Raw genomic sequence first — 22239 nt, 5'->3', positions numbered from 1 at the left:
TTTGTCCGCACTTTGTTTTCCAGCTTCTGTGTGCACACAAAATCTATTTAATTCAACCAGCTGCCAAAGCATACATGGCCTTTGTGTCCTGATCACATCTGCCTGGCCGAATGCAGCTGTATCACAGTCTGGAAAACCTGTGCTGTAAAAGAGAGCTTCATAGTGTCTGACTACTGTTCATGTTTATCCATCGTTGGGGGCATAGCTGGCGCCGCGCCCTTTCAAAGACTACCCGTAATAAGCGGCTAGCTGACGTGACTCATTGCAGCGACAGTCGGGGGCTTTGTCCAGCATTTTATGTCATTTTGAAGTAAATGGGAGCTTGTGCAGAGCAGGAGTCGTGGTGCCTGCAGGAAAAAGTTGTTCACGTGTGGATGAATACTGGAGCGTCGTTCAGCTATTGGGGTCTGCTCGTTCCAGTAGTCGCTCTGCAGTGGGCAGCACTCAGTGCTAATGACCTTCAATACCCAAAAGTCTTTTTATATCCGGATAGTCAGAGATTATTATATTAACACATGTCCTGTTCTCTCTCCTTCAGCTCAGCCTGCAGGAGTGCCAGAGATTCTCAAGAAAAGTCTGCACAGTTGCTCGGTAAAAGGAGACGAGGAGGTGTTCCTTATAGGCAAAAACTTCCTGAAAGGGGCGAAGGTTATGTTCCAGGAAAACATAGCCGGTATATATGACTCTAGTTTTACATGTTCACATACAGAGTTTTTGAGGAATCACCTTGATATCTGCCCTTGAAAGGGGTTTTCCCACCATAACAGCTTTTCACCCATCTACAGGGACCCTCACAGATCACGAGAATGGGGTCCTCAGAGGGCATTCATTCACTAGGGGACCGCTGGCAAGTAGCTGGGTAAAGCACTTGGCTATTTCCAGCAGTCCCATATAGGACGAATGGAGCAACCGTGCCGATGCTCATCCGTCAGTCACTCCATTCATTCCACGGACTTCAGGACCCTGTTCTTGTAATCAGTGGGGGTCTCGGCCGTTTAACCACCACCTATCAGATACCTATGACCTGTCCTGTGGATGGGGATGAGCTTTTATGGTGGTTAAATTGTATAGTGGTATTGATAGATAATATTTCTGGGTTCCAGTGGACTGTTTTCCCTTTTTCTACTGAGTTTTAAAGGGGACCTGTCACCTCTCCCGACATTTCTGTTTTAGTAACTACCTGCATTCCCCATACAACACTGGAGAATATTTTTTATAACTCAGTGTTTTCATTCTTCTATTTTTCCTACTTTAAATTAATGAATAAATTGACAACTGGACGTTACTAGTCGAGGCTGTGTCCCTGCACAGTCTGACACTAGCAGCACTGATTGGATGGCGTGAGACTGTGCAGGGACACCCCCAACTGGTAACACCCAGTTGTCAATTTATTTATAAACTTCTTTTAGGAATTATAGAGGAACAGGACAACATATATAATAAAAGATGCTTCGGAATTGTCAGGTCACGTGGAATACAGTTATTTAAGACAATTTGGCCAGGAATTGAGGGCCCGTGGTCAAATGGGATTCTACAACCCCTTAGTTACATGTAATGTTTGTAAAAGGTCAAAGTTTGAAGAATGCAAAAAAATTATATATATATATATATATATATATATATATATATATATATTTATATTATTGGTCAAATACAATGTGTTAGCCTAGTGCAGGGATGCTCAACTTGTGGCCCTCCAGCTGTTGCAAAACTACAACTCCCAGCATGCCTGGACAGCCTACAGCAGGACATGGTGGGAGTTGTAGTTTTACAATAGCTGGAGAGACGCAGGTTGTGCATCCCTGGCCTAGTGCAAGAATAGGACTTTACAACTACCAAGAAGCCCAAGACCTTTCACTGCCTAGTGGTCCACTGCTGCTGGAGTGTTTGCTGGCATAGCCTCTCCGAGTGGAGATGGGGGAAGCCTTGGGGTGGACTTTACATCTACCCACATGGAAATTTCTTACCTTACCACATGGATGGTGCCCCCCTGGTCCAGACCGCTGTGTCCCTGATTAGAAGGGGAAAAGAAATTGAACTTGAACTTTTAACTCTTTCCACCGCAACACGTGTCCTTGGTGGTAATAATGTCATTTTTGGGTGTGCTGTGAAATTGGTTTACATTCTATATTTAATAGATTTCTGTTTCTATTTCAGATGATAATTCGTGGAAAGCAGAAGCTGAAATTGACATGGAGTTATTTCATCAGGTACCACACTACAATTAAGACTAAACATTAAAGATGGCTGATGGCTATTTCTCCCAGCCTGACTCCATGCACGCTTTGCTTGGCCGTGCGTACTTTTGTTCTCAAAAGAGTAAGACTGTAGAAGACACTTCTTGAGATGACTTATGTTCCTTGAGAAGAAAACGATCAGGCAGGTTGAAAGCCAGTATGCCCAGCTCTTTTTCCCCCAATATTAGATTAGATGGCCGGCTGGTCCCACTAAAATCAGCAGGCTCTGCCAAAATTCATCTTAAGGCTCATGCACACGACCGTATACCCTCTGAGACACACTGTCTGTGAGCGGGCCATATGTCCCAGAGCAGCATACATCGTAAGCACGGGAGCGCACAGCATCATAGGTTACTAAGATACTGTGCGCATCAGGCCGCCCGCGGGGCTATGGCCCCACACTCATATGATATTATGAGCACAGGACAAAAGCCCCGCGGGCGGCCTGATGCGCACAGCATCATAGTAACCTATGATGCTGTGCGCTCCCATGCGCACAATGTATGCCGCTCCGGGACATATGGCCCGCTCACGGACCATATGTCTCGGAGGGCATACGGTTGTGTGCATGAGCCCTAAGGCTCATGCACACAACTGTATGTATGTTGCTGACTGCAAAACACGGATCCACAATAAATACAGATGGCGTCCGTATGCATTCCGTATTTTGCAGAATGGAACAGCTGGCCCCTACTAGAACAGTCCTATCCCTGTCCATAATGCGGACAATAATAGGACATGTTTGATGGAACAGATATACAGAAACTCAATGCACACGGAGTAACTTCCATTTTTTTCAATTGAATAGTTCCACATATGGTTTGTAAAAAAAAAAAAAAAAAAAAAAAAAAAAAGCAGAACAGATATGGAAACGAAATACATTCATGTGCCCTAATGTGCATGGTCGCCTTTACTCAATAATTACTTCAAGTTTATGATGGTGGACAAGAAGAAGATGATTTGACTGGACAGTGAAGCTGTTGTTCCGGTGGGATTTGGTTTATTAATATAGTGTGTAAATGTCCAGATTGCAGCGCTGCGGACCCTCCAGTCTAAGGATAGGTGGGAGTCCCAGTGGTTGGACCTCAATGGCATCTCCATGTGCTATGACATCATTTTATAGGGATTGTCCAGTTTCATGAGAATAGCTGACAACCCTTAGGATCCAGCTTACCTGACAGATCCTGACCTGCAGCTCCCAGCCGGGCTGTGTTTACCTGGCTTCAGCATCATGTCCACAACATGCCACCACTGCAGCCAGTCCTTGCACTCTTCAGGTGCACGCGTTGTCATCATTTCTGCAGCCGGATTAATACAGCCCAGACGGGAGAACCAGGGCGGCATTTACATTTTATATAGCGCTGACCTATTCTGCATCGCTGTACAGACATGGTCCTTTATTGCTGTCCCCAGTGTGAGTGCCCTGTCAGTATGTCTTTGGAGTGTGGGAGGAAACCCATACAAACTCCATGTTGTCCTTGGTCACATTGGAACCTGGGACGCCAGGGCTGCCAGGCACCAGCGCTAACCACTGTGCACACAATCTTCCTCCTGAAACAGGGCAACCCTTTTACGTTAATAAAATGATAAAATTCCAACCAGCATTGGCAAGGCCGGGCGTATGGGCTTAGTTCTGGAATGCGTCGGTTAGTCGCTTTATGTCCTCACTGAACACCTTCTTTATGCTCTTTTTATTTGCTGCAGAATCATCTTATAGTGAAGGTTCCTCCTTATCACGACCAGCATATCACTTCCCCCGTCTCTGTTGTAATATTTGTGGTGACAAACGCAGGTCGATCTCATGAAGTTCAGCCTTTCACCTACACTCCAGAGCCATGTAAGTGCCCTCTTCTTTCCTATGTTGATTGGCGGTCCAGGACACGGCCCAGGCAACCCAGCGACTTACAGTAAAATCACGGGACCGCAAGTGCACTGGTCCCTTGTGACTTACCGCAGAAACGCAGTCACGGCCGTCCCATGATTTTACTGTAGTTGATGCAGCTGCCACTCGCCATGTGTCCTGGGCCTTATACTCCACCGTATAGGACTGACTTGTCTGACCGTTTTCTCTCAGTGGACTGCCGAACAGACAGGATTAACGTATACTTTGTATTCTTTACCACTTACCATAGATCTATGTCCTAGTGTACTGTACCGTCTGCCATCCACCTTACTTCTGGTATCATGTATATACAGTTAGTTCTGGAGGTGCATAGATATTTTGCCATCGTAGGAAGAGGACGTTGGCAACTCTACCCAGCACAAATGGGCATGGATTTATCAAATGAGGGTGGATGTAGCAGAGTTTATATGTTAATCCGCTTTTACTAATATTGAGATTTTAATTTTTTTTCTTAACATGTGTAATTAACTTTTGTCTTCCATTGGCAGCCACTCCTGTAAATGTTCTCATAAAGAAAGAGATTTCCAGTCCAACACAGGCCTGTACTTTTGAAGACTCTATGAAAGGTATTCATCTGCTTCATATTGATTCAAAAGTTCACTTAAGGGCAACTACTTCCATAATTGTATTTTTCATATTCGTAGAATTGCAAGAAAACTTATCATTGGTGGTGTGAAGGCATAGACACGATGTCCCTGTCAGCCCGTGTAGCCGTTATTGCCTCCTTTGCTGGCTTCCATTTATTTTTCAGTTGCATTATACACTGCTTGTATCCCCGGGTGTTATGACCACCCTGCAGTCCAGCAGCGGTGGTCGTGCTTGCAGACTATAGAAAAAGGTGTCGGCCTTTCTGATAGCCGGGACTGGGTGAGCGCGCACATGCACAGCCGGTCCCATCACCTCATGGCCGGAACCTCTGGAGACGAGCAGTGTATAATGTGATGGAAAAATGAATCCAGCCGGCAAAGGAGGCAATATGGAGAATCACAATGCATTAGCAAGTGCCTTGTATTAACTTCCTCTACATGATAAATGCCATTTGCTGAAGTAAAGAGTTATTCCCATCTCATCAATATGCATAGCTTTTTTGGTGGGTGTCTTACTTCCGGTCCTGAGAGTGCAGGGGTCACAACCCGTGTTAGCCTTGCACAGCACGTCACCCAGCCCCCCGGCTGTGCGGGGAACTGCATCTGGAATGGTGGCGCGGTGCGACTATGCACAGATTAAATCTTGTCCCTTACTTTGGCTATAGACATTTGATATTTTTTGGGTGTATTGTGCCAGTTTCTCCAGGATCCAAGAGAACGGGTTTTCCCTTTTACATACCATGTAGATAAACACTTTCATAGCAGTCTGGCAGCCGCTCTTCCTCCATGTTTAAGAGCTCAGTCTGTAGATATTACGTATGGCTCCCACGTGGAGTATTAATCGCAGTCCTCGGTGGAGCCTCACTCTGCTCCACTTCAATAGACCCCAATGAGATTTGCAAGGCGGGACGGGATAGGAGCAGCTCAGCGTCCTCGTATGAATCGTAGGCCTGTGCGCCGTCCTCTGTATGTGAAGAGTACAATAAAAGCACCTTGGGTACTGGATACACTCACCAACGTAGGCACTTTTGTGAATCGCGCTGCCTTGCGAATCTCATGGGAGCCGCTTGTCCTGCTGCATGTTTGGGTGAGCCCGACGATATACATGTACACGGGGGAAGCACAATAGTAAATGTAACGATTGGTTACTGTACCACGTTATGTGGAAACGCTGGACCTTTTCCTTTAGAACCGTTTTCACTGAAGGTTTTAAGACTCTCCCTAAACTGCACACAAAGGGCCCCCGCTGAACAGATTTAGCTATGCATATTTCATGGATGTGATTAAGATCCGTAATACACCTCAGCCTTAAATGCACTATGCAATAATGAAATTATTTGCTCTTTCAAAGAGGCCCCGTCTCCTCCCTTGACATGTCTGTTTTAGCAGACACTTGCCTTCTCCATGAAATAACAATTACGGAGCATCTATTCTTATGACTCTGATGTGCCATGTCTATATTATTCCTGCTAGAAGTTATGAATTCATTTTTTAGTAGTTTTCAATGAAGGTCCAGCTGGGTGTTACCAGTTGAGGGCGTGTGACACTATCCAATCACTCCTGACAGTGTCAGACTGTGCAGGGACACCCCTCCAACTGGTAACACCTATCTGGACCTTCATTCCAAAGTGGTAGCAATCCATTCCTAACTTCTAGCAGGAATAATAAAGTTATGGCACAGCGTACAGAAGAAGAATGCTCCAGAATGATCACATGGGGGATGCAAGTACATGTCAGGAGCGGGGACAGGTCCTCCGCAAACACTTTTCTTGCTGCAGTACTACAGATTTGGTGACCACACTCCGGTGGACCCTGTTCTGCAAACATAGGCATGTAACAGACCGCGGACGGGGTCATGTTGTCTGTGTTGTCTCCTGCATAATGCAAGGTCTGAGTGTGTCCTGTTGCTAATGTTTGGACACAGTCTGGCATCTCTCATGTTCTTTATGATTCATCACAGAACAGTAATTGTTGCACTCACCATATTTTCTACTTCGTCTTGTAAAATGAGATCGATTTGAATTTAATGAAGAATTTGCTAAATAGTTTTCTGAATGTCACTTCCATCAAGCCTCGGGCTCCAGTCTTTGGAATCTCCCCAAACGACTAAGGGATCACAGGACGTCTGCTGGGAACCCCCACAATCATTGGGTATCACTACATTGCAAGAAGGCAAGTGGTCTTGCCAGAGCTAGAACCAGGGGCGGAGTGGGAACTGAAAGTGGCCCTGGAAATAAAAACTAAAAGTGGCCCCTTGTTGTAGGTGCGTCAGAAGTAGCCATGACCAACAGTACTGTACTGCAAAATACTATACCGCCCCAGCAGAACCAGATACCACAGTGCAGCACAATGTACTGCCCCAGCAGAACCAGATACCACAGTGCAGCACAATATACCGCCCCAACAGAACCAGATGCCACAGTGCAGCACAATACACCGCCCCAGCAGAACCAGATACCACAGTGCAGCACAATATACTGCCCCAGCAGAACCAGATACCACAGTGCAGCACAATATACCGTCCCAGCAGAACCAAATACCACAGTGCAGCACAATATACTGCCCCAGCAGAACCAAATACCACAGTGCAGCACAAAATACCGCTCCAGCAGAACCAGATACCACAGTGCAGCACAAAATACCGCTCCAGCAGAACCAGATACCACAGTGCAGCACAATACACCGCCCCAACAGAACCAGATACCACAGTGCAGCACAATATACTGCCCCAGCAGAACCAGATACCACAGTGCAGCACAATATACCGCCCCAGCAGAACCAGATACCACAGTGCAGCACAAAATACTGCCCCAGCAGAACCGAATACCACAGTGCAGCACAAAATACTGCCCCAGCAGAACCAAATATCACAGTGCAGCACAAAATACTGCCCCAGCAGAACCAGATACCACAGTGCAGCACAATATACTGCCCCAACAGAACCAGATACCATAGTGCAGCACAAAATACCGCCCCAGCAGAACCAGATACCACAGTGCAGCACAATATACCGCCCCAGCAGAACCAGATACCACAGTGCAGGACAAATTACTGATGCCCGTGCCACGACATGAAACCATATTGTCGTCCTGGGGACAGCAATATAGTTAAACTCAGGAGGGCACCTTTGGCCGATGGTCAGGTGCAAAAGTGCCTGATGCTCCTACATTAATTAGTGCTGAGAGCATCAGGTCTCTATGTACCTGCGTATAAATATGGATAGGGCACTCAAAGAAGTCTGGGACCATGCACGGATACAGGAAATATATTTATTTGTGCTAAAAATATTCAGCAATCAATAAAATGATAAAAGACAGCAGCATACTACATATAGTTATAATATACCCCATCTAAAAACATCTACTACATAGACAGTGATTAATATCAATAGGGTAAGGCAGTGAATACATACAGTAGAAATAGCAGCAAATTTCGAAAAAAGTTGAATGGAGGCAATCCCGTTGGTAGTGGCTCGATAATAGAGACTAAACCGGATGCCAAAATTCGACCTAAAGAATATTCAGCCCAAAATATACGGAGGTAGCAAATGTCCACTACTAATAATTGATGAAATAACTCCAAAGTTCTTTACTTCATTCTATCAAAACCAATCTGTCCTTGAACATAGATGAAAGTTCATATCGTTATGTAGCCACACCTGAATAAAGCGGCGTCCCGCTACTGAACAACTTGCAAGCGATTATTATTTACCTCTATAAATCGACTTCTTTCAAAAGCAGACTTTGCCAGACCTTGGGATATTTTCGCTCCCTGTATCGTGCCTACGTTGTTGTAGCATCGGGAGTTTCTTATAGATAAAGACCACGCTGACGGACTCTTATTCGACACGTGGGCCAATGGTATATCGAGCCCTCTGTTTGTTTGTCGTCAAATCGCGTTGGTAACTTTCAACGGTATTAGGTCCCACTCTTCTGGTCAATGGCAGTCGATAGTAGGTAAAAATCTCTGGACACAAATAGCAGGGGATGTGGCACCAGACGCGTTTCGGGGTACTTGCATTCACCCCTTCCTCAGTGGTAGCTATATGTACCTGTCTTGCGGCAAAGTGGAGGGCTTGGGCAGCTCCATGGGCATCGGCATACCGAGGAAATTTCCCTGTAGGGTCAATAGCCAGTCCGCCCATGGCTAGAGCTGGGTCTGGACACTCCCTTGTATTATTTCCATATGCCCAAATATTGCTTGATTACTGATGGACTATTTTTCGGCTAGGTCATCAATGTCTGATCAGAGCTGCTGAACCCCCGCTGATCAGCTGACTGAAGGGGCCTCCAGCGAGCACCACGTCCCCTTCATAGTTTACCAGGCACAGGGCCCTGCTTTTTGTCATGGGTATGGTTCACTTGAATAGGACTGAGCTGCAGCGAGTTGCAGTACTGAGTACAGCCACTAACGCGAGTATGGCGCTGTGCCTGGTAAGCTGTAAAGGTGGCGGTGAGGGAAGTTGGACCACCACGGATCTGATACCGATGGCCTGAATCCGTTTCAGGAATCTTTATATCCTAGTGGGGTTTTTCTGTAGGTTTTAGCGATTATCCCCTTCCAACGTTATGGATAATCCGCAGGCTATGGTACATCCGTAGTCTCCAGCTATTGCGATACTACAACTCCCAGCAGCTGTAGAGACCAGGACCCCACATCATCAGTATATGCTGTATAGTCCTATACATTTTTGTGACGTTTAGCAGAAGCCTTGGTTTAATTCCTGTGCTTTCTGAGTTTTTCTCACCACCCACACGGCTGTGTTTTATGGAAATAAAGTGATTTGCTTATCGTCGTCTGTAGGAAAATAACGGACATGTTGGTGATCGGGGACCCTGGAGCTCTGCGCACCGTACAGCCGCGCAATAGCCGGGTAGTAAAGCTGTTTACAGCCAGGCCCCTCCGGGCTCCAGCGTGACTCGTGTTTTCGTCGAATGATTTGCATTCCCATTCCCACAGGCTGGAGCTATGGAATGCAGTTTTGTGAATGGTGGATGTAATGGACTTGACTTGTGACTTTGAATAAAGGAGAGATGGAGAACGCAGAGGGCAAAAATCCTCCACTAATTCCTTAAACACACAAGTGCTGGTGGGAAAGTGTATAGCCCAGGTGACGGGGACATGTTGACGCGGCCAGTGCTGTCCAGCTGCAGAGGTATTCACTACGCCAGACGGCCGTAAAACAACGCAGTGTTTGTGGCCCGCTCAGGACAGCGAGACAGACGCAGAGTTTTTGCCAAGGAGCTACTGCATAAAAAAAAAAAGACTCTTTAAAATGACTCTGAAAACCTCAGGCTTAGAAATAGTTCCTGTTTTTCCGATTCTAGGCCGGCTAAGAAAATAAGATGCCTCATAATTTCCTCAAATAGAAATTCAGACCTGAAGAGACGACGTAGACTAAAAGAAAGGCAGATAGTATGAACGCTAGACAAGCTGAGGCCCCACAAGAGGTAGAAGTAGTACTAAAAGCCATCCTTGTCTTACTAGGGCGGCCATTTATCTGAATCGTCCCCATGCAGTATACTGCATTTCCCCTTCAGTGGCCGCTGCAGGAAAAATGCCTGGCAAAATCGGATTTATTGCCCAGAGTGGGACAGCTGGTCACCCTGGGGGTCTCATACCGAAAAGGAATTGTCTCCTGTCAGCGTGTGCTGCCCAACCTACGGAAGAACCGGAATGGGCGCGTTCCCTGTCTAGGGTGGTACAGGATGTCTCCAATACCAGCAAAGCTATTGTGGATATATTGGGGCGTTTGTCGGCAAGGCAGTCCTCTGACCGGTCCGACTCTGGGGATTAGGGGGCTCGTGCCCATCGCGGCCGCCCCACAAAACGGGCCAGAACTTCCTCCCCCAAAAGGGGTTCTGTGTCTCCCGTGTCCAATTTGTGTCAGGGTCCTGAGTCGGGAGTCCCCTCGGAGGAACTTGCACATGTGGCCCTGCAGCTCTCGCATGCCAGTGCATATATTTGTGAAGCATCTTTTGACGCGGCCAGGTTTATGGCTCGCTCGTCAGCCCTGTTGGTGGCTATTAGCCGTACCAGATGGCTCTCATGCTGGGCGGCAGATAATGTCCCCTTCTAAACCTCAAGGCGTTCAACCGTTTCCTTCGCGTCCGCAGATTTTGGATGGAACCGGGGGAGTACCTGTCCTCAATAGACATCAAGGACACTTATCTTCAAGTGCCCATATGCGTCAGTCATCAGAGGTTTCTCCAATTCACAGTGGGTCCATTTCACTACCAATTTGTAGCCCTCCCATTCGGCCTGGCCACGGCTCCCAGGGTCTTTATGAAGGTTCTGGCGGCAGTCATGGCCCTTCTCCATGCCAGGGGGATCGTGACGATCTCTTACTTAGACGACATCCTGTTGAAGGGTCCGTCGTTTGACTTATCTGGGCATGGTACTGGACACTTGTCAGGTCAAGGTGTTCTTGCCTCCGGAAAAACTATCCATTCTCCATCTTCAGATTTGCTCATTGTTGCGGCCAGGTCCAGTTCTCATTCGTCGCTACATGCGGGCTCTGGCCTTCGAAGCAGTTCCTTATGCTCAGTTCCATACCAGAGCGCTTCAGCAAGCCCTTCTGTCCAGCTGGGATCGCTCACCAGACTCCTTGGATCGGCCAATGCGCCTCCTTGTCCCAGTGTGCCGGGCCCTCAGATGGTGGATGGCCTCTCCGATGTTGACATTGGGCATTCGTTTCTCCCTCTCCGTTGGAGGGTGTTAACAACGGACGCAAGCCTCAGGGGTTGGGGGGGGGGGGGGGGGGGGGGGAGAGGAGAGAGTGTTGGGAAAATATCTCGGTCCAGGGGGTATGGTCACGCGAGGAGCGCTCCCTTCCAATCAATGTTCTGGAGCAACTCTGGGCCGACCATCTCAGGGGTTTTCCGGTGCGGGTGCAGTCCAAAAACTCCACGGTGGTGGCATACATCAATCACCAGGGTGGCACCCGGAGCCCGATAGTCATGGAGGAGACGGCGCTGATTTTCAGCTGGGCGGAGAAACAGGTTCCGGCGCTATCGGCAGTTCACATTCCAGGCGTAGACAACTGGATTGCGGACTTTCTCAGCCGGGAGCATCTCGATCCCGGCAAGTTGGCTCTTCACACGCAGGTCTTTCGGGACGATGCGGTCAGCCGGATGTGGATCTCATGGCCTCACGGTTCAACAACAAGGTTGAGGACTTCGTCGCACGGTCCAGGGACCCAGGGCCCTGGCATGCGATGCACTGGTGATCCAGTGGAGTCGATTCACGTTTTCCTATGTGTTCCCGCCTCTTCCGCTCATTCCATAGCTTCTCAGGAAGATCAGGTCCGAGGGACTGCCCGTCATTCTCGTGGCCCCAGATTGGCCGTGCAGGGTGTGGCACGCATCCCTAGTCGCACTTCTCGCCGATGAACCTTGGCGTCTTCCTCTTCGGGAGGACCTACTGTCGCAGGGGCCGATCTTCTACCCGAATTTAGAGTTGCTAAATTTAACAGCATGGCTGTTGAAGCCGCCGTACTGAAGGCTCAGGGTTTTTCGGATGCAGAGCTCTCTCAAAGGGCAAGTGTCGGCCTCTCTCCATTCTTTTCCAGCAAAATTTTGCTTCGCTTTCGGAGGTTCGTAGTTAAGCCCATCCCTGGGGCCTGCTCTGGAACATCCCATGGTCAATGCCTGTGTCCCCCAATGAGACGGATGAGGAAACTAGATTTTTGTACTCACCGTAAAATCAGTTTCTCTTCCGTTCATCGGGGGACACCACTCCCACCCATATTTTTTATTTTATTTTTTTATGGGCCTTTTGCACATAATGTGATTTTCTTATGTCTGGCTTCTCCTACTGCTTTTGCACTAAACTGATTAGCTTGGTCCCGTCCCGTCCCGTCCCCCACCCCCCCCGCCCCAATGAACGGAAGAGAAACAGATTTTATGGTGAGTACAAAAATCTAGTTTTTGCTCCACATCCGATCCCCATCTTTTCCATACTTATGCATTTCAATGGGGCCGCAAACAATGCAGACATCGCATCGTGTACTGTCCACGTCCGTATGTCTGTTCCACAGCCACACAAAAAAGATAGACCGTGTCCTATTCTTAACAAGAATAGGCATTGTTACAATGAGTCTGCAAAAAAAAAAAAACTGATACAACATGGACGTCACACGGACATCATCTATATTTTTTGCGGACCGTAAAATACTAACGGTCGTGTGAATGCACCCTAAAACAACTATTAGTCACCTGTTAAATCCCTCAATTCTCTTGTGGTCCCTTGCGGTCCTGCAGCGGCGGCATGCCGTACATCCACATGAGTGCCGCAGCCAATCACTAGCCTCAGCCACCATGTGATATACCTGCTTGCACCAGCACTGAGGCCAGTGATTGGCTGCAGCAGTCACGTGGGTCTACGGCAGGATGTTAAGGACCAGGGGGAGTACCGGAGCATTGGCTGCGCAGGATTTACCAGGCAGGTAATTCTGCTAACTTCTTATACTCCCAGAAACCCCTAAACATCATGTTATTTAGGATCCTGCGCCCCAGGTACCTAGGCAGCTATTAGCGCCCAGGAATGAGGAAATGCAGAATACACGTCCACCTTATGCCCCCAGACAGGAAGGAGATCCAGGGCCGGGCCATGGTTGCAGTCAGTCTCGTCGAGCCTCTACACCTCTTTCCTGGCCGTACTTTGGAGCCTTTTCAAAGGTTCCCACATAGATTGGGAGCAGAATGTATCCGCTAAGCGAGAGAACAGATGGGAACGCGAGAGGTTTCGCCACAACCGTCTCTCAGCCTCTTTTCAGATTAAACAGCTCTATTTTTGGTCTTTGAGCAAATATTCCGTGTGTGCTGCTGGCTGGCGTCCATCCTGTTCACCAGCCCATGTGAGCCGGTTAGAATCCGACTGAAACGGAGATGGACAAATGCTGTGCAGACCTGCACAATGCTGAATTTCTTTTATGGCAGCAGCTTTTCACGCAGAAACATCTGGCGGGGCACATGCAAGGGAGCTTTTGCAGATTCCTCCGTACAAGTCTGCTATATAACAAGGCATCAGATTTACTAATGCGGTCTGAAACGTAGAAACTGTAAATGGTGCGTCTCAGGCCACACCCCATTCCCGCTAAGTCCCACCCTTAACATCTATGCCACACCCACTCCGCAGAAATATGTCTGAAAAGAGAGGTTTAAAAAAAATGCACAAATTATGCCAGACGCATCCATAAAAGTCGGTGTGCACCGATACGTTTCCCTCTAATTTATTTAGGCATTCTGTTCAGCTCGCTCTTAGCTCTGGTAAAGCGGAGTGGCTATCCTTGCGGCCACCATTAGGGTCAGTTCATGTGCTGCAGAAATCCATGCAGAAGCAGCTTCATTCAGGCAAATGGAAGGGAAATGTCCACAATTCTGCTGCGTGTGAACATATCCCTACAGCTCCCCTTGTGGTTGTCGCCCAGAGTACTTCTCAGAGGGGGGTTCCTGGACTTAGATATTGTCGTTCTCAGATTGATGGGGTCTGACACCCGGCACCCCCACCAATAAGCTGTTTCGGACCTGCGCCAGAAGCTGCAGTGGACAGAAGGCTCAGCTCTTACACTTGACGTACCCGACGCGTCCACTGCACAGTGGACATAGCCTTCTGCTTGCAGCTCCATCCACTGTATAGTTATAACAGCTGCCCACAACAACTGAACGGTGGGGCTGCTGGGTGTCAGACCCCCACCCATCTGATGATGACCGATCCCGAGGATAAACAATCAGTGCACCAGAGGACCCCCTTTAAGAAATCTGCCTTCTGCTTTGCAAGGCATCCCCTGCTCCCAAATCTCTGCATAACTAGACAGATCTCCAGCTTAAAGGTGACCCCCTGTGGGAATTTTAATGGCTGCCACCCATTTTTATAAGATGAGGACCACCATCTCCATACACCCTATCAAGGAATTCTGAGTTAATCTTCAGATTCCTCATGTCTTGGACAGGTTTCTGACGCTGGAGGACCTACTACGCAGACGACCCCCATTAATGTGACTAGGCACTGTGTAATGCTTCATTTCCCCTGTGGTGGCGCTGCAGGGAACTTGAACACTTCTTGCAAGGTTCCCTTGCAGATTATTGCCGATCACTGACTGTCCCAGCATGGGATCTCTTTATGACCATCTTATTATCAGGGGAACGTTCTAACAATTGTCCAAAGTGGGAAAACCCCTTCAAACTAGCTATAGGTGCAGTATTTTGGCCCAGTGTAATGATTAAACGGTTTATGGGGGCTGTTGAGTCCCCTTCAGAAGCTTATACGTTACATCTCAATTTATTGTCCTGTATGACCAGGTTTATACAGATCATTGCAATCCGCTCAAGGGGACGTGTCTTTTGTGCTGCAGCACAGGGGGCGTGTCTTTTGTGCTGCAGCACAGGGGGCGTGTCTTTTGTGCTGCAGCACAGGGGGCGTGTCTTTTGTGCTGCAGCACAGGGGGCGTGGCATTTCTGCTGCAGCTCTCTCCCGATCACAGCTCAGGAGGCATTTGAACTGAACACATGTGGCCACAGGATAAAGAAATAAGTGAAAAAAACAGCAGGTGGCGCTATACAGATACATTATACTGAATAGGCCAGCGGCTATACGGAATTTACGAATATATATATGGTGAGGATTCGTTCTGGTAGACAGGTTAGCGGACGCAGTATAGAAGCAACCACAAAGTCTTTAACTTAAACAGTTCAGTGTTTATTCACACAGAACACAAACCTTGTGAGCAGGTTTTCATCGGCGGTCCCCAGCATGCGGCTCTCAGCCCTTTAGCACGGCACACATCTTCAGATCCCAAAACACAGAGACTCCGCACCTTCACTGTGAGATGGAAGATAATCCACCCCACCTGACAGTGCTCACTGCTTTTATAAGCCTCCTAAGACCCGGCCTGGAATGTGGGGAGTAGCCACCCACCCAGCACTTTGGCTACTCCCAGTAAGAGCCGTCCTGGATCAGCTTTACAGCCATACTAACCTGCGGAAGTGTCAGACTGCAAAAATGGAGAAAAAAAGTCTCTTACCTCACAGAGGCCAGGAACCTCGGTGACACGTACCGCCCATCAATGATGACCCCTTGACCCTTCCTACTATATATATATATATATATATATATATATATATATATGAGAAAGGCTCACACACTGAGCCGAAACGTCGCCTGTCCCATATGGGTAATTAAAGTATTTTTCATTTTTTACTTGATGGAGTGCTGCCCTTTTTTTGTTATTTTATATATATATATATATATATATATATATATATATATATAATATTATAAAGCTTACCAAATACAGTGCCATCCATTGTATAGCGGCAGTGCTTGGTATTCAGTTGAATGAGGCTGAGCTGCGCCTTGGCCGATGATGAGGAAGAGGCTTAGGAGCTAACACAGTGCCTTGGCCTCGTCCTACATCTGATCGGTGGGGGTCCTGAGAGTCGTCCATCTCATATTGATGACCTATCCTGAGGATAGGTCCTCAGTATGTAACTCCCCTTTAATACTTTTGCAGCGCCACCACAGGAGAAATGACGCATTACATGGTGTCCATTCACATTAAAGGGCTGTCTGTGTGATACAGGACAGACCCTCCAGAGAAACTCTCTGAGCCACTGTCTCGTCTGGGCAAAAGTGAGGATCCTGAGCAGAGACCCCCTCTATTAATTCAGAACTCTTTAATTGGGTCTATAAAATGGGTTTTCTTTACTGAACAAGTCCTTTAAGTCGCAGGAGCTCTAACCACAGGCCGATGTCATCTCAGGTGTCTTATGTAGCTCGTATTTCTTTTCCTTTCCTCAGCCGCGACCCCTCCTGTGTCTAACATCGACCAAGTGAATTTGCTTCCACCCGCCCGGGGGTCTCCGCACAAGTCCAGCAACATAAAAAATGAAGATGTGGCTCCCATGGAGCTGACAGGAGACCAGAGATCTTCACAGTTATACAAGGTGCGTCCAACACTGATGGCTTATAAATGTCAGCCGGGATTAGGACACTGATATAATCCCAGACATGGTACTCTGTATAGTAAGAGATTGAGATAGACCAGGGGTCAGCCACCTCTTGCACTCCAGCTGTTGTGAAACTACAACTCCCAGCGTGCTTTTATGGAATTTCTGGAGACAGCCGAGCTAGGATGCTGGGAGCTGTAGCCGGAGGTTGCTTAGCCCTGCAGCAGATCAAGTAACTTTTTGCAGCCTTAATAATACAAGAACACGAAGGTTAAAGGGGAAGGGTCACTGAAGCTTAGCCGTACGGCTCGCAGGTTAACAAAGTGAAAATCCAGGATCCCCTGTATTATAAAGGATCTATAATTGTATGTCCCGTAACATATGTTGTTGGGTGTCTGTGTTGTGCCTTTCCTCTGTTATACTTCCTGAAAATGTTTGACCAAATTGATCCTCTGCTGTTACCGTTGGGGTGTGACGCTACAATGCCGACCATGTCGGAGGCTGTGACCCACCTAGCTGTCAATAAGGAATAAGAGAGGAATGGCGCTCTCCAGCCCTACTGCAAACTCTGATGCGACCGTCAATGGTAAACCATAGTTTTGCAGGTTCTGCCTTGGTACTAATGAGTTAGCAGGATGGCTGGAGAGTGCATATTCCGTAGACCCAGTGGACCAACACCAGATGGCATGGTGGGGGGCGCCATTAGCCACCATGGCCGTGTTCTGGAAATATTTACCAGCCTTCGGTATGTCCAGGACATCCTGGAACCTGTCCTACTGCCTATTTTTGACTCTGTTCCAACAAGATGACCCCACACATTGCCCGCCTCACACAACGTGCTCTTCAGGGTCCCCGGCCAGTTCTATCTCCAGATCTCTGAGATTGGATGGGGTGACGGATCTGTATACACAGCAGCCAACAACTACTGTACCTCGGCAGCAAGCGGAGCAGCCACCCAGTATTAATGTCACCCTGCCCCAATGTCCATCCTGCAGGGCCACCACCTTGGTTGTGTGATCATTGACAGACACCGCCATCAGTTTACACTTCGATCAGTCTTGGCTCAATCGCATTGTTTTCCATGTTTTTTCTCATTTTCCAGCAATGTAAATAGCAGGTTGGCCTTCGGCAAAGGGGGCGACTTACATGTCATTTTTGGTATACATTACCTTTAATCCAATTGTTATTGCTGGAGGGCCCTCCCCTGCCAAAATAGAATTTCTCCCGGTCTACCACATAACACCCATATACAGTGGGGACTGAGGATGTGAGGTCTCCGAAGATTAGCATTAGGGCTCATGCACACGACCGTATGTATTTGACAGTCTGCAAAAAATGGATGACGTCCGTGTTGCATCTGTTTTTTCTTCTGGCGGATCCATTGTAAATGCCTGTCCTTGTCCGCAAAACAGACAAGAATAGGACATGTGCATGAGCCAGGGGTTTTCCTAGGAAATAAAATACCTACCCGCCGATCCCCTGCTGCTGCTGCTCCTCTCTGGTCATTTTAGGACCATTGAGAAAGATGTTCTTGCTGGAGGGCCCTCCCGTGCCAAAACTGTCCTGGCTCAGTAGACTGGAAATGCCAGGGATGGTCCACCCAGCCAGTCACTTTTCATGGTTTAACTAAATTTGCTCCAGTCTTGGTTTATGAAATGTAATTTTAAAGTGTTAATATGAGTGTTTTCTGATCTTATCCACAGACCTCAAACAGTGTTGGATCAGGCCAGCCGAACCTGGAGAGCTCACCTGCCAGTGGGTCTTTTTCACCTTCTGTGTCCCATATCGCCAGCGAGAAGGACCAGCAGACCCCAATTCAAGTGCAAGTTTTCAGCCCAGAACCGCTGCCTACCATCCAGACTCAAGACATTGCTCAGCCCAGCAGTTTCCAAGCGTCGCCTCCCAGCCAGAGCGAGGAGTCCATCATGCAGCAGACGACGTTTCAGGCCATGGAGTCCCAGAGCCAAGAAACTCTGCAGTCAGAGAGGACAATGGTCACCCTGTCACAGATGGCAGAAGCCACACAACAGGCCCAGCAGCCAGGCTTGCAGGAACAGGCTCAGACTTTGCAGCAGCAGATCTCGACAAGCTTATTCTCCCCATCTAGCAGCCAGATGCAGAACACCCTTCACCAGATTCAATCTGGGAGCTTTCAGCAGGGGGTCAGCGGCAGCAACACAGAAGTGGACCTGGTCCAGCAGGTTCTAGAGGCGCAACAGCAGCTAAACTGCGTCTTGTTTTCTAGTCAAGGTGGGAGTGAAAACAAGCAGCCTGCAATGGGGCAAGTAGAGGAACAGCTAGAGAATGGGATATTTCAACTTATTGGTTCAATGCAAAATACTCCCAGTCAAAGCATCTTTTCTTCCGCTGATTCGGTGCATAGTAGACCTGAAAATGTCCTCTCTGGGAGACCTGACAGTCTTCTTCAGCAAGCTGAGAACGCCATGACAAGTCAACAACAAGCTATGGAAACCAATGCATCCATGGTCATGGAAATGCAGCCAGGTATCCACCAGGCTCCGGGACCAATGCAGTCTGACATATTCCAAACTCAGAGTCCCGGTGCGGGAAGCATCCAGTCACCCGTTTTCCAGCAAGGCTCTCACCTAATGAGTGGCCTCACTGCTAGTGAAGAGATGCAAATACAATGCGAGATGTTCTCCACACCCGGTGGGAACGATGGAGGCTCAGGGCAGCAGCAAGTGTCTGCCGCCGGCTCCAATCTCTTCCAGTCTTCCACAGCTGCAGAGAATAAGAATTCACCAAATCAGGCAGAGCAGATGCAGAACAGCGTTTTTCAGTCCATTGTCCAGATGCAGCACAGCGGGGACGGACAAGCCCAAGTCAACCTTTTCTCGCCTGCAGAAGACATGATGGGGGTTCAAACATCTAGTGGTCAGCAGCAAGGGGCAGGATTGTACCAACAAGCTGGCAACATGATGGCCCTCCAGCAAGGTAATTTTCTTCAGCAGCCCCCACACTCGCATGCTCAAGTATTCCACTCCCAGAACGCAATAGCCGATAACCAAAATTTGGCTCAAGACACACAAGGAAGTCTCTTTCACCCTTCAGGCTCCATCAGGCAGCATCCAAGCTCGTCTTCTTCTCAAGACCAGATGCAGTCTACTCTTTTCCATCCACAAGAATCTATTCCGTCTCCTCCAGAGCAGGCGGCCACGAACATGTACACCATGAGCTCTCTGCAGAACAGCCAAGTGCCTCAAGAGAAGCCCCTCTCGTTCTTCTCCAGCCAGAACTCCCTCCCGCAGCTCCAGGGAGCGACGAGCTCAGAGCAGCAAGCCGCGTTCCAGCAACAAGCCCAGTTGTCTCATATGCAGAACTCAGCGATGGCCCAGGAGCAGCAGCGGCAGCAGCAGTCGCCACAGAACCTGTACCAGGCACAGAACCAACAGGCGTCTATTTTCCAGGCAACTCACTCCATGGTTGGCATGCAAGGCAGCCCTTCACCTCACGAGCAGAATCAGAATATCCTCTTCAGCGCACAAAGTTCTATGGCCAATATGGCGGCACAAGAACAGCAGCAAAACATGCTGTTCAGCCAGAGCCAGGAACCCATGGCTACCCAAGAGCAACAAAACCAAGCCTTATTTCATGCACAAAACATGGACTTTCAACAAGCTCAGAGCCCGGTGACCTCTCAGCACGAGCAGCAGCAGTCTCCGATGTTTCATAACTCCCCGCAGCTCCAGCTCAACCAAGCTTCACCCACATCCCTGGAGCAACAAGTGGCATTGTATATGTCCCCTGCCTCCATGTCGGCTCTGCAAAACAGTATGGGCCCACAGGAGCTGCAACAGGCCAGCATGTACTCTCAGTCCATCCAGGGGTCCACTCCCCCTCCTCAGCAGCAGGCCGCCATGTTCCACAGCTCCGCGGGGGGAGCCATGAGTCAGATGCAGGGTGCATCCGCATCATCTCCACAGGCCACCGGGATGTTCCTGTTTGGAATCCAGAACAGTAAGTTGTCACCAGTTATGCCTTATAGATGAGTAATGCAATGCTATGGGCTTCTCCTTAGCTTGCAGCATCCCCTGCTGTTTCAGTCTCTCTAAAGACTTGGCTATGGACCACATGGGAAGTGCACAGTTTATAAAGTTTGTCTTCCGTTTCCATAGACCACTTTATCGAGAGTTCTTGATTGGCATATCTTGGCAGAATTTTCCAATTTCTCTTATTACCGGGGTGTTTGGGGACTAAGTTTAGTTATGATTGTTTTGGGGCTTTTTTTTTTTATTGTCAGGTGTGTAAAGCAATGACTCTAACGTCCTATTCTCCCCACAGACTGCAGTCAGATGATGTCCCCAGGAGCGGGATCGCTGCCTGACCAGATAATGGCGCTAGCTCAGTCAGGCCAATCCCAAGGAGACGGACAGTCGGTGACCACACTCCTGTCCCAGCAGATGAATGAGAACTCGTCAATGACAACAGATCAGAACATGGAGAAAATCAGCAATTTACTGGTGTCTCTCCACAACCAGGGGAACAATATGTCCAGTTCTTTTTAAATGGTAAGTTTACAGCAGTGGCATCTACTATGGCAGGAATGGCCAACCTGAGGCTCTCCAGCTGTTGCAAAGCTACAATTCCCATCATGCCCAGACTGCCAACAGCTATCAGCTTACAGCAGGGCATTGTGGGAGTTGTAGTTTTACAACAGCTGGCCATGCCTGTACTATTGGATAGGCGACAGAGCTTGGTGAGGGGCATGACCACACAAGTCAAATTCACCAAATACCGTATTTTTCGCTTTATATGACGCACCTAGGTTTTAAAGGAGGAAAAAATATATGACCCCCCAGACTTCAGATGAGACCCCCATTTTATCCCTCTGATCAGATCCCCATGTCAGACCTCAGATGAGACCCCCATAATAGATAAAATAAATACATTAACTTACCTCTCCTGCGCCGCCTCCACTCTTCAGATTCCGCGGTCTCTCCTGCAGTCACCGCTCGCTGGTCTTCTCGGCGTCCTGAGGCTGTCAGGGCAGTGCAGGGCCCGGAGGAAGACCAGGGAGTGGTGAGTACCGTGCTTCACTGAGTGCTCCCCGCACCTCCTGGATACTGGTGAGGGCTTTCATAATAAAAAGCGCTCTCTAGTATTCGCTTTATAAAACGCACTGCCATCTTATAATGCGGAAAATACAGTATATGAATTTGCAAATAAATACAGTGTTTAATAATTCACTAAGAAAATAATATTTAGTAGTGAAATCATATATTTGTCAATTTTTATTTATTTTATTTTTTCTGCACCCAGTGCCCAACCACGTGCAGTAGTTGCCATCAATGTATGGTCATGGCACTTGCTTTGACGCCGCTGTCTTACAGGTGGTGTCTGGTATTGCACCTTGGCCCTGATTGCCGGGGATCTTCTTGGTTAGACCGCCATGGATTACACAGTTAGGGCTGTTCCGTTCCGCAAAATACGGAATGCACATGGATGTCATCCGTATTTTTTGCGGATCCGTTTTTTGTGGACTGCAAATTACATATGGTCGTTTGCATGAGCCATAATGGCATATACTGAGAAAGTCAGACATT

The 22239-nt window shown here is 48.2% G+C and overlaps 1 protein-coding gene across 8 annotated transcripts in view; it reads left to right on the top strand.

Annotated features, from left to right (window-relative positions):
* The window catches only part of NFAT5 (nuclear factor of activated T cells 5), a 104819-nt gene that overhangs the window by 79628 nt on the left and 2952 nt on the right, over positions 1-22239 (top strand). For 7 of the 8 annotated variants that reach the window (XM_044270663.1, XM_044270664.1, XM_044270669.1 and 4 more), the window contains 7 exons: positions 539-673; positions 2158-2210; positions 3942-4074; positions 4629-4706; positions 16527-16672; positions 18379-20653; positions 20978-21204. In XM_044270663.1, coding sequence (XP_044126598.1) covers positions 539-673; positions 2158-2210; positions 3942-4074; positions 4629-4706; positions 16527-16672; positions 18379-20653; positions 20978-21201 — 3044 coding nt within the window. In that variant the 3' untranslated portion in view covers positions 21202-21204. The remainder of the gene's footprint in view (positions 1-538; positions 674-2157; positions 2211-3941; positions 4075-4628; positions 4707-16526; positions 16673-18378; positions 20654-20977; positions 21205-22239) is intronic. The other variant, XM_044270665.1, reaches the window with a different exon arrangement.

The sequence above is a fragment of the Bufo gargarizans genome, chromosome 10, assembly GCF_014858855.1.
Source record: "Bufo gargarizans isolate SCDJY-AF-19 chromosome 10, ASM1485885v1, whole genome shotgun sequence".
Lineage (NCBI taxonomy): Eukaryota > Metazoa > Chordata > Amphibia > Anura > Bufonidae > Bufo > Bufo gargarizans.
The sequence above is the reverse complement of the archived record's forward strand: the minus strand, read 5'-3'. Positions and strand labels throughout refer to the sequence as shown.